We start from the raw sequence: 12,024 nt of genomic DNA, 5'->3' as shown, positions 1-12,024 counted from the left end.
TAAATATGAACCAATTAAAAATTGGTGTATGACTATTTTATAGGGGGAAAAAAAGATATAAATTACAGAGAATGTGAAGTTTTTTCCCTCTGGTTAATTAATTAGCATTAAGCAATTCTGCGAATTTGTTGTTGTAAATTAGCCGGCGGCGTCTGCGCCCGCCGATACACGGCCCTTGTCCGGAAGTACAAAGCCAGGCTGGAAGCGAAGCCCACCAGGGAAATGGCTGCTCGCCAGAGGAACGTCTTGGCGTAGCACTTCCTCCCCATGCAAACCACCGTGCCGTCCCGCAGGAGCACCACCGGCGCCATGGCCTTGGCGTTGGCGTCGTAGATGAGCGCGACGAGAAGGCCGTAGAGGAGCGAGCCCAGGGGGATGTTGGTGATGAGGATGTTGTGGTAAACACCGAGGCCGTCGGCGCCGAAGAGCTCCGAGGTGACGCTGACGGCCGTGGAGAAGATGAAGCCCGAGCTGAGCCCGACCAGGGCCGTGCCAGCCAACAACGCGTCCATGTCGCCGGACTCAGCTAGGAGGAAGAACGCCACCGGCAGCGGCACCACCGCTATGGCCAGCCACCCTGTTCTTGAGAAGTAGACCCGCCTGCCACCAGAATCTTTGCTAATTAATCGACAATAATGTCAGCTTTGAGAATTGGTTGGGATTGTTCCGATAGAATGTCATGGACAATCAAGCCATCAATCAATAAAATAAAATATTTAATTCATGCAATATTTTATTTCTATCAACAAAGAGATCTGAAAGTAAACTGAACGAAAGGGTTAGATTGGTACCGAGAAATTATGACAGATCACTCCGATACTCAAATTAATATGACAGATCACTCCGATACTCAAGTTAATATCAGTGGAAGAAGACGAACGTGCAAAAAAAAAAAAAAGATAACGAGTATATGTAGTTGCTGAAATTGCACAGAGAGTTATTCATACTTTACGAAGGGTTTATGTACTCACGGAAAACGCCTTTCCACGTCAACCCGAGAGAGATCACTGGTCGGGGCTCGAAGAGATTAACTCTGACAATTACCGACATGAGATTCCGACATGAGGCATCTAGGGCACCAAATCTATCAATCTTGTAACCGCCCTGACAATACGACAGTCGTTGATTATTCTTACTTTTTGATTTCACATGCGGGCCCGAGGGTATCTAAGGAATCATATCTGGCAATCTCGTACCGCCCTGACCCCTTTGCAAGCATCACGCGTTTGAGAAATTTTAATAGTTTTTGTGTAAGACAGAGTGTGGGGTTTATGATGTGACTCAAGATTGTTTGATCGAGATTTAGTTCGATACTACTTGGTTGAGATGTAGCTCGAGATTGTTTGGCGAGGATGTGATTCAAGACTACTTGGTCGAGATGTAACTCAGAACTGTTTGACCGAGACGTGACTCGGGATTGTTTGGCCGAGATATAACTCGGGACTACTTGAACTTGACTTCCTCTCGAACAGAACTATTCCCCCCCCCCCCCCCCCCTTCCCCATGTTCTGTTGACGTTTATTGTCTTGCTGTCTTAGCTTGACTCTTGACTTTTGACTTGACACATCAGCTTATCCCTTGGACTACAAGTGTCGCGTAGTAGCAACATGATTTTGTTATATCACAAGTCTCCCCTTTAAGTCTAGTCAAAGAAGGCGTAGACCAACTGATTAGACCGTGTTGAGTTATATACAATCCCATAATTTCGACTGAAGGGACTACGAGAATGAGATGTCGGCATTTTATTGAGATAGTTGGTCAAATCTTTATTATTGAAGAGGTAAGGTATGACATTTAATGAACTCGATACGTAAAATCATATATCGCTTGTGATGTTGGAAAGAAGGTTCATGCTGTTAACACTGAGATAAAAAATCAAACCTTTGATAAAAAACCAAACCTGTCACAAAATCAAGCCTCAGCGAGGGACTAATAAAGTCGTGGGTAGCAAATTGAGATACTGAACTGTTGAGTGATGAGCTATTTAGATACTCATGAGATGCTGAGATACAGAACTGCTTCGATACTAAACACCAAAGTGGAGACGGCGCCAACGGCAAGAGCGTAGAGGGAGGCGCTGAGGCTATTGAAGCTGATGGTGAGGGACAAGGCCAGCGGGCGGTCGACGGCGAAGTTGCGGACGCAGAGGACGAAGCAGACGGTGTTGAACCAGCAGTAGCACAAACCATAATCTTTTATTAATTAACTAATTATATTATAACAAAACAGGTTTAAGATCGATTTTTAATAAATTAATTTATAATTAATGAATTCAACAGTCATTTAAACGAGAGGCAACGGTGAGGTGCAACAGTCATTTAAACTTTATTAAAACAATTAAATCGATAAAAAAAATTAATTAATGCAGGCTTATCGAATTAACTGATTTATAATAGTTACCAACAACGGCTCCTTGCTCATTGTTGCAATCATCGGCCAAGAGAAAGTAACACGACGACGGACGGACGTACCTACAGGGAAATACGAGAGGGAAACGCGGTGGGTGACGGCCGAAGACTCGACTGCCACGCCATGGCCGAGGTAGGCATTAGAATTGATAGAATCTATATATATCTTCACAACGGTACGATATCTGTCACTTTTGCCGTCCTTCATAGTTTTATTTTTTAGACTATACCTAAAATACCTCATACCAATGAGATATTTTCTATTTTATAATTTCATGATCTTTTTTTTATGTATTTTCAATGTGAAATGCCCGCCATGGCTCCGGTAGGCAAGCTAGCTCCGCCCGGCAGCTGCCGCCGGTGATCTAATTCGACTTGCTCTTAAATTTTTGTATAATTCTGTTATAGTTCCAACTGATCATTTTTTACTTAAAAAAGAAAGTGACCTTGGGCTTTTGTTTGAGGCCAGCTCAATGCAGAGCCCAATAGGCCCATTGGGCTTCCCTAATTTTTAAGATCATCGAGAAAGATTATAGTGGCAATCGAGCCTAACCTAGCCATGATCCAACCTAGCACGAGCGTGTGCTAGACTCAATTATCAAGGGTCATGTTGGGCACAATCCATGATAGTTTGTGTTAAGCACGACTATGCACATCATCTAACAGGCTAATCGAATTCGGCTCACATATGACCCAACACTCTAGCATTCATAGGAATTGGAGAGTCAAGATCAATTTGTTATGAGGAGAATAGTTGATTGAGATCGCCTTAATCGACAAATCTAGTATCGGAAATAATCTAATCTCATAGACAATTGGAGGAAGCTTGAACCCTACCCTACAACTAAAAGGATGGTGCAAGTGGAAGCCTTACACTAACTATACCCTCTTTGAGTTGGCCAAACCTTTATTCTTCCTCATGCTAGTCTGTGTTGCACTTTCCCTAAACTATTCTACAACCTTTTTCACAACATGATACCAATTCAAAGTACTTCATATCACTATACTAATCGAAATCGATCTCGGTGATCAATTAGTCGTAAACCTTAAAAATATAACATCTCCGCTTGCCCATTAAGTTTCCCGCGAAAGGTCTCTTTTCTACTGTTGGATCAAAAGATACGAGTGCGACTTACATTGAACTATTGGTCAACTATGGAGGTTAAAATAGAGAGAGTAGCCTCTTTTCATGCATATAAAAAGCCTCCACAGGCCTAGCAAACAAACCAACACACACACACACACAAAAGCTTCCCTTTCTCTCCTCTCCTCGCTCAACTTCCCTGTTCTTCGAAGTAGAGACCGTGTTTATGGCGAAGGAAGCGGATTTAAAGGTGAGCTAGAGCATTGCGGCTTTCGCCTTATTGCTAGATCCATCTAGTAGCTTTATGTTTAGCGAAGAGTTTGGCATTTGTGCAGCGTGTTGCTTTGAAGGTTTCTGTTAATTGCTGTGATGGTTGCAAGAGAAAAGTGTTAAAGGCCTTAAGCATCAAAGGTATGATGAGTATGTGATGGTTGTGCTATGGTTTTCCGTCGCTATATTAATGGAAATTATATACGACTTCGTAAGAATTTGAATAGTTTCAGGTGTGTTGAAGGTAGAGATTCACCCGACACAACCCGAAGTGACCGTTTTCGGCAATGTTGATGTCGGAGTCCTCATTAAGAAGTTGTCCAAGGTCGGAAAATGTGCTCAAGTATTGGATGAAAAGGCACAAAAGCCACAAGGAGAGGATGGGATAAGCAAGAAAGAGAAGGAGAAAGAGAAAGAAGGCACCGATAAGAGCGATAAGAGCTCAATCGACGACATCGATGAGAAGAACGAGAGCAAGAATAGTAAAAATAAGGAAGACAATGATAACTATAAAGAAGGCAAAGCGGATCCAACAATTGTAGCTGCAATTCCACAAATGAACTCATGCCCAATTGTAGCACCACAAGCTGAAGTTTACCACCCGGTGGAGCCTATTGTGGCCATACCATATTATGCGATGACTGTTTACCCTACTCCGGTCACATATTATGTTCAAGACTACCGCTACTATGAAACTCCAGTTTATCGGCCACCACCACCACCACCATCAATTGCAGGCAATGACTGCTTTTGGCGACTACTTTGACGAAGACAACACGGTCGGTTGTCGGATCATGTGAGGGGTTGAACTCCAATGTCGTTCTTGTAAAAGTTTTTGTGTTGCAAAGAGTAGAGGGGGAACCACAATGAGCTGGTCATGGACCACAACTTTCTTGATTCATATAGGAAAAAGGCGGGGAATTGAATGCCTCTCCTCTAAGTTTGACTCAACCCGTAAAGCTTAGAAATGCTTAATTCCTCGCGAATGTCATGTTTATCATCTTTGTGACTTTGGCTTGATTTCTATGAAAGGAAGCTTCAAGTGACTAAGAAAGACGAATCTTTTACCGAATAGCCTTGACGAAATTGGTGTGCATGCGAAAACTATGCCCTATAAGGGCGCTTTCGAAGATGTTTACGACTAGATTTTAGGCCGATCGCAACGGAAATAAGGATCGATATATGATTCGTTGAGAAAAGAATGCTGGATTCTTGTTGGGGACAAGGGGAATAAAGCATGAAAGGCATTAGCCACCAAACCTTGATACTTAACGATGGCTTGCTTCATAGTCAATGTTCAACCATATCGTGAAAAGACTACTTACGATGCTTTGTCTAGATTTTGCTACCTTCAGTTCCTTGCTACAAGTGGAATGAACTATGGAGTTGAGTTTTGTGGAAAAGATGCTCCACTGGAGTATGGACGGATTCAAGACTTAAAAGATGGATTGAGCTTTGCTGTGTGAGGAGGAAGTGAGCTGTGGGTTCGATTTCGATTTTAAAATTTAAAATTCGATTAAATTAATTAAATTGAATAGATTTAACTTCAATAAAAAGATGGAATCCGCTATTTCAGCGGTCCCACAACCATTATAAATCGGTCAACCCCAGTGACTATGAGAGAATTGCCTCAGCTTCGTCGAGATTCGATCCTTATATACTTCAGCAACTTTGCTTCGTCATAACCAACTCAACTATGTTCCGGAGGTAAATCAAATAGATTTAACGTATCAGTTGACTATGGATTCAGATCATGATAAAAAATTTCTAAAAAACTCAAACCCGTGTAATCGTGAAGTCCCGACTCGTTAGGATTAGTTGAGTGCTAGATTGATAAATGAATTGTAAATTTAGTAGTCGGGGGACGTAGTTTACTGTCTGCATATTAGTCGACTGATGATAAATGAACAATCGATTGTGGATAATTTAATTAATTTAGTAGTAAGTGGTATTAAATCGAACAGATTTAACATACCACTTGATTGTTGATTCAGATCAATAATAAAAAAATTTCTAAAAATATCAAACTTTGTGTAATTGTGAAGTCCCGACTTGTTAGGATTAGTTGGCTGCTAGATTGATAAATAAATTGTAAATTTAGTAATGAGTGATGTAGTTGACTGTCTGCATATTAGTCGACTAATAATGAATGAACAATCGATTGTGGATAATTCAATTAATTCGGTCGATTATCAAATTAATCAAAGTTATATCTTTTCGATGTATTCAATTTTAATGACAAAAACTTCGGTTAGATCGATTTATCTAAAAAAAATTCAATTAGTTCAGTTCGATCTATTCAATTCTAACGGAATGCTTGATCCGGGATCCTCTGCGGGCCGCAATCCTGGGCCACGAAATCCTCCATGGCAAATTGGGCTTGGTAGAGATCCATCTACGGCCCAAAAGAAGACGACGACGAGCCCTTCGACACTCTCTCTCTCTCTCTCTCTCTCTCGCGTGATCCATTTCCCCATCGACCTCGTGGCTTCTCTCCCCGACGAATTTGTTCCATGGCTCTCTTCCAGCAGCTCCAGACCTCTCTACCTTCCAACCTCCACCCCCACGCTCCACATCTCGCACCTTCACCTCTCTCCCTCTGGTTCAGTGCTCCGGGGAAGGCAAGGCGTGGCTGCTTTCTGCGAGCCGCCGCTGCCGCAGGCGCGCCGGCTGGATCTGGGACCACTCCGTGCCAACGTAGTCTTCTGCCACTTCCTCTCTCCGAAACCCTTAGGAGGCACTCGGTGCTGGTCGTCCACCTCGCCGCCTCCGCTGCCTGCCTTATCGGCTTCTGCGCTCGCCCGTGTGCACTCGCTTCGGTGGCTCCTCCTACTGCCCTCGCCGCGCCTGGTACGCAGGGTTTATTGTCTTCCATCAATAACTTGTATCCTTGCTCAAAAATCTCGTCTTGTTGCTGCTTCCGGCTTTATTTTGAATTTGATTTCTTGCGGAGGAGAAATGTCTCTCGATCTAATTATATAGTTTTAGAAATGCTTTATTGGAAATGCAAACTGATCACTGTACCTGACCAAACGATCACAAAGTTTTCTTTGTTTAAGTGCATGAATCGGGGAACCCTGACACGATCGTAGAAAAGACAACTGAGGATGAGGAGTTGTTGGCAGCATTGGAGGCTTGGAAATCGAAGACATATGCTTTGACTGTACCTTTAAAAATCGTGTCTCTCCGAGGATCCCTACCGCCTTCATGGATTAAGGTTAGTGCCTGATAATGTTTGTTTGCGTAAAGAGTGGGAGTGGTGGTGCAATATTTTTTGGTCATTGTTCCTATTCTTCCCTTTAAGCATATAATATCTACAAGTCAATAATGACCATTGATGCTATATGTTTAGCCTCCTGCATTAAAATAAAGAGGCCCAACTTCAAATTGGGTGACTCTCCTGTACAAGCTTGTTTAACCAATCATATAGTATTTGTTAGCTGGTTGGAGAAAACATATAAGTATTTGTAATCACTCCTGGAATCATCTCTTATGTTTTCTTCTTGCAAACAGGATTTCATTCAAGCCCAAGGAAGGAGATTGAAACTGAGTATTGAGTACCGTGGAGGTTTTGAATCAATCTTTTCTGATTTGACATCAGTTTCTGATAAAGGTCATTTGCAGCCAAAGTCGGCTATGGCAGCTGACATCATTGCCATTGGTGACTCTTGGCTGAATTTTGCCATTGCCAAGGATTTAATTGAGCCCATTAAACACATAGAAGAGCAAGATTGGTTTAAAATTTTAAGTGACAAGTGGAAGGTGAGACACTACTCTTAGAATTCTATTGATTTGTCTGTTCATTTTTTGAACCTTGATAGTTTTCTACTGCCCCTTTTCTTGATTCTAAGTATCTACAAGGCGACCTATGCCTTTGAAAGTTTGCCAAATTTTCATATGCTTTGTAGCTGTCCTGTGAATTTTCTGACAGAATTGGTATTTTAATTTTCATCAAAGTCTCTCAGATTCATTTATGCAGGAATGATAAAGGGGAGTTGGATCCTAATGGTCGAATATGGGGAGCACCATATCGATGGGGAACTATGGTTATAGCATACAAGAAAAACAAATTTAGAAAGCACAATTTAAAGCCAATTGAGGTAATTCATGTTTTAAGTACATGAGCATCACTATTTCCATTCATTTTTCATAAGGAGAAGTGAAATTCTTTGTACTATTATGTGCTATACATTTCTGTTTTTGTTCTGCTTCATTCGGTTATTTACCTCTAGATTAGCAAAAAATGTTTCTTCTTTGAAGAAAATTAAATTTGCATGCATCCGATTTCACTTCTTGTATGATGATCTAGGATACTTGAATTATCGTAGGATTGGAGTGATTTATGGAGAGATGAGCTTGCTGGCAAGATTTCAATGGTAGATTCTTCTAGGGAGGTCATTGGTGCAGTATTGAAATATATGGGGGCTTCATACAACACCAAAGACATTGAAAAACAAGCTTCTGGAGGGAGGAAAGAAGTGCTACGTTACTTAAGAATGCTTCAGAGGCAGGTATGCGGTAAAGGTTGTGAATTTGAGGTATTTGATATTCATTCAAAATTTATTTCGACTTAAGAAATTGTATGATTTTTGCACAACTGGATTTCTGTAGGTTGTGTGTGACACGTTTTCCCCCAAATATTTGCTCCTATCTTCCATGGACCATCTCTCACTAAGTTAAATTCTTTTGTTATTAATAACAATATAAGTTCGATAAAGGAGGCTGTTGTTACTTGCAAAAGTAACTAGGGGAAAAACAATAAGTGTATAAAGAAATTGGGTTTTATATGCATCTTTATAAGCAAGTACTTATCATCAAAGAATACTGGTTATGCAATCAACAGTTTGTTAAGTTAGTTTCAGGTGTGGCATAATGCATCCCCTCTTTCTATTATACTGCCAAGAGAGGAATTCATCAAACACATCTTCCGAGAAATGCTCTATGGTTCAGTGTGAACTGAAAGATTGCCTCCTTTGACAACACACTGACTGTTTTTTCCCTTGTGTCGAATAGTAAAATCTAATTCTAAGGGATGACCCAAGTGTGATCTATTGCAGCTGTGACTTGAATACTAGTGATTTAGGTATATATCTGTAGAACTCAATGGAAGATCTATGTAGTGCAAATGTAGTTCAAATAGTCAGAAAAAATCAATTTTTTTGGAATTAGATAAATAATATGTCCTCAGATTGGATGTTGTTTTGTAAACTTCGTGATCCTTTACTCTTTCTCGTCTCATTCTAGTAGAAGAGATTTTACACCTTCCAAGCAGCTTTCCACCGCTATATTGGGACAAGTGATATGTCTGAAAGCTTAACCATGTGATATAAAAGAGGTAGGCTATATTATAAAAACATGTTGAAATCAGAATCGACTGCTTTAGATTTAGAATTGCATTCCTTAACATATCTCATTCGCAATATTTTAAATTAAGCTGGATATCGCATTCCTCTCCTGCACCCTTAACCTTGAGGACATGTACCATCATTTGGAATACTTAGCTGGTTAAAACTGGTTAAATTGCACATGTGATACAGTTATACATCTGCTGCAATTATGATCAACAGAAAGCAATGAGATGCATTTTCTTATTAGCAGTAGCATGTTCTATTGTTATCGCACTGAATCGCTGATAGCAAGTCTTATTTGACTATAAATTGTGTAATTCTTTACTTCCCAATTACTGCTCCTCCTTCCTTTGCTTGAGGAACACTGGCTTGTGTTTCATCGGTTGTCCTTTGCTTTCGAACTATGATATTATATTTTGCCTCTTGTAGGTTCGGGTGTTCGACAGTGTTCACTACCTGAAGGCATTTAGTGTAGGAGATGTCTGGGTTGCTGTTGGATGGAGCAGTGATGTTATTCCTGTTGCGAAGCGAATGTCCAACGTTGCGGTGATTGTTCCAAAGTCGGGTAGCAGTATATGGGCAGATCTGTGGGTACAAGTTCGAGTTCCCTTGACTTTAGTATTTCTTCATACAATCGTCGAAACTTCTCATTCTGCAGAGCTCCATTTCCATTCCATTCCATTCTCACATGTCGATATCCAATACCTTGTTGCTTGCCTTTCAGGTTATACCTTCGGCTACAAGATTCAAAAGCGGCCAAATTGGCGGGAGAGTCAGAGGCCCATCTCCACTCATCCATCAGTGGATAGAGTTCTGCTTGCAGATTGCTAGAGCACTGCCATTTCAGCAGGAAGTCATCCCAGGAGCTTCTCCCTTGGCTATCGAACATTTTCCAGGACCTCGAGAATCCATAAAAGGGAGGCCTAAACTTGACACAAATCTTGTCGATGGAGCACCAACACCTGAAATACTAGCCAAATGCGAGTTTTTAGAACCATTATCTGAGAAGGCAAGAGAAGATTATGAATGGTTGATTTCAAGCATGGATAAACCAGGTCTCAGTTGGGTTACTACCATGCTAAATCTGAGCTCTGCCTTACAATTCCTGGAGAAGGTAAAGAAGAACAAAGTTTCCAGCGAAAAAGGAAAATGATAGCAAAGGGGACATAGTCTCTACTTTGTTGCCAAGTAAATGAATTTTTTTTTCCTTTTTGTCTCTGTGCTTTTATTTTACTCATAATTGGTGCTAGAAAAAAAATGGCCAAAAATCAAGAAGATTTTTTTTTCTCTCCTTCCAAATCATCAAGGGACTTTCCATTTCGACGTTCTATTTTACTATTCAACTGTACATAATTATTTAATTATTCTTGAATATTGTTCTGTTATCTCTTATTTAATTTTTAAAATTTAATTTTTAAATGGATCGAGCGCATTGTAGTAGTTATGAAATTACAAGTGCTACATATGTTATAGTAAATATGATTTTATAGATATTACAATGCATACTTTTATGCAAAAGGTGGATCCGCCATTTAGCGGCCCCACACGGTTGGCCCCACGATCATCTGTGAGGAGGTAAATCGAGAAAGTGCAGTTGGTTACAACGCAGGAAGGTATTGCCTGGCTTCGTCAGGATTCGAACCCTTGCCCTCTTCTGCAAGTCTGCTACGTCGTAACCAACTCACCTATGCCCCGGGGGCTATTACAATGCATACTTAATCTATTCATTGATAGAAATTTATATTGTAGTAGTTATAGTTTTGTAGTTTTATAGTTGTTATAATATCTTACAAAATAATAATAATTATAATGTGTTTAATATTTAAGTGGAAGATAAAAGTATTGAATAATAATTGAGGACAGTCGAATAATTATATGTGGTTGAAGAGGATGACATATTTTTTTTGATAAAAAAATTAAAACTGTCTTTTGACTTTTGCCAAAAAAATGGAGGTTCCATTTTATCTAAGGTTAAAAATTGGTATTATAATGTATTAAAATAAATTAGTTTAATTAATTAAAAATATTATATATAAAAAAGAATCATCAACTTAATTAAAATTAATTTAATACGGTCAAAATCATTGTAGCAATTATCAGGCTCGGCTTTTAGTAAAAAATGATAAATTTCAGTTAGCCTCATTGATTTATCCATGAAGGTAACTGGTTCGATTCTATAGAAATTTTTCATCGACCACCAGGGTAAATCGAAAGTGCAACAGGGTAAATTTGGGTGATAATTTGGAATCGCGGCATTGCCCCCGGGGACAAACTTGGGCTTTAGTAGTAATCAATAAATGGTTGTTAAATTATTGTACTAAATCGATTGTTGCTACAAAAGGTTTTGGATGATTTGATCATTTTAATTAAATTTGATAAAAATAAAGCTTCTTGTCACAACAAATTTCTGTCACAAATTTGTGATTAGAATCTGCACCGTTTGATTTTAAAGTTAAGATTAAATCCAGGCCGTAGATTGAATGGGTGATTGTGATGGTTTGGATTTAATCTTCTATTTTAAAATCTAATGGTCCAGATTCCTGTCACAAATTTGTGACAGGAATTTGTTGTGACAAGAATCCCAACTGATTTGATAAATATAAAAATATTATGATTTATGAACAATATTTTATCAAGTTGAAATAAGAAGAAAAATACTTTATTTTGATAAGTTGTAATAGAAATATTAGAATAAAAGTATTTTATGGAATACAAAATATGATTTAAAAAATATGATTTAGAAAATTATGAATTATGAACAAAAGTAAATAATTGAAAAATATATGAAAACTGAATAATTTAAAAAATAATTTAATGTCAATAAATTATGCATTTGAATTCTCATTTAGAAGCATTTTCTGAGCGTTTTAGTTCTTTTATTATTTCCAAATAAACTCTAATTTTATTTTAATAA

At 39.2% G+C, this 12,024-nt stretch overlaps 2 protein-coding genes across 2 annotated transcripts; both read left to right on the top strand.

Moving 5' to 3' along the window:
* The first annotated feature begins 3,718 nt into the window (after positions 1-3,718).
* On the top strand, positions 3,719-4,528 carry LOC141832212 (uncharacterized). Its single transcript, XM_074719700.1, has 3 exons — positions 3,719-3,742; positions 3,828-3,903; positions 3,996-4,528. Exons 1-3 carry the CDS (start codon positions 3,719-3,721, stop codon positions 4,526-4,528), a joined length of 633 nt encoding a protein of 210 aa, XP_074575801.1.
* A 1,704-nt stretch (positions 4,529-6,232) lies between these two features.
* LOC141832211 (uncharacterized) lies at positions 6,233-10,411 on the top strand. The gene is made up of 7 exons (XM_074719699.1): positions 6,233-6,612; positions 6,822-6,979; positions 7,276-7,524; positions 7,728-7,862; positions 8,091-8,273; positions 9,540-9,701; positions 9,835-10,411. Exons 1-7 carry the CDS (start codon positions 6,276-6,278, stop codon positions 10,261-10,263), a joined length of 1,653 nt encoding a protein of 550 aa, XP_074575800.1. The 5' UTR covers positions 6,233-6,275; the 3' UTR covers positions 10,264-10,411.
* Positions 10,412-12,024: the final 1,613 nt, after the last annotated feature.

Source organism: Curcuma longa, chromosome 7 (assembly GCF_044706935.1).
Source record: "Curcuma longa cultivar G26 ecotype Majalengka, Jawa Barat chromosome 7, ITB_CL_G26_1.1, whole genome shotgun sequence".
Taxonomy (NCBI): domain Eukaryota; kingdom Viridiplantae; phylum Streptophyta; class Magnoliopsida; order Zingiberales; family Zingiberaceae; genus Curcuma; species Curcuma longa.
The sequence above is the reverse complement of the archived record's forward strand: the minus strand, read 5'-3'. Positions and strand labels throughout refer to the sequence as shown.

Bases quoted from the DNA above. Each gene is read 5' to 3' on its own strand.
- LOC141832212 (XM_074719700.1), top strand. From the start codon at position 3,719: ATGGCGAAGGAAGCGGATTTAAAG. The intron at 3,743-3,827 runs GTGAGCTAGAGC...GCATTTGTGCAG, and splicing joins CGAAGGAAGCGGATTTAAAG to CGTGTTGCTTTGAAGGTTTC. The intron at 3,904-3,995 runs GTATGATGAGTA...GAATAGTTTCAG, and splicing joins AAAGGCCTTAAGCATCAAAG to GTGTGTTGAAGGTAGAGATT.
- LOC141832211 (XM_074719699.1), top strand. From the start codon at position 6,276: ATGGCTCTCTTCCAGCAGCTCCAGACCTCTCTACCTTCCAACCTCCAC. The intron at 6,613-6,821 runs GTACGCAGGGTT...TCTTTGTTTAAG, and splicing joins TACTGCCCTCGCCGCGCCTG to TGCATGAATCGGGGAACCCT. The intron at 8,274-9,539 runs GTATGCGGTAAA...TGCCTCTTGTAG, and splicing joins TAAGAATGCTTCAGAGGCAG to GTTCGGGTGTTCGACAGTGT.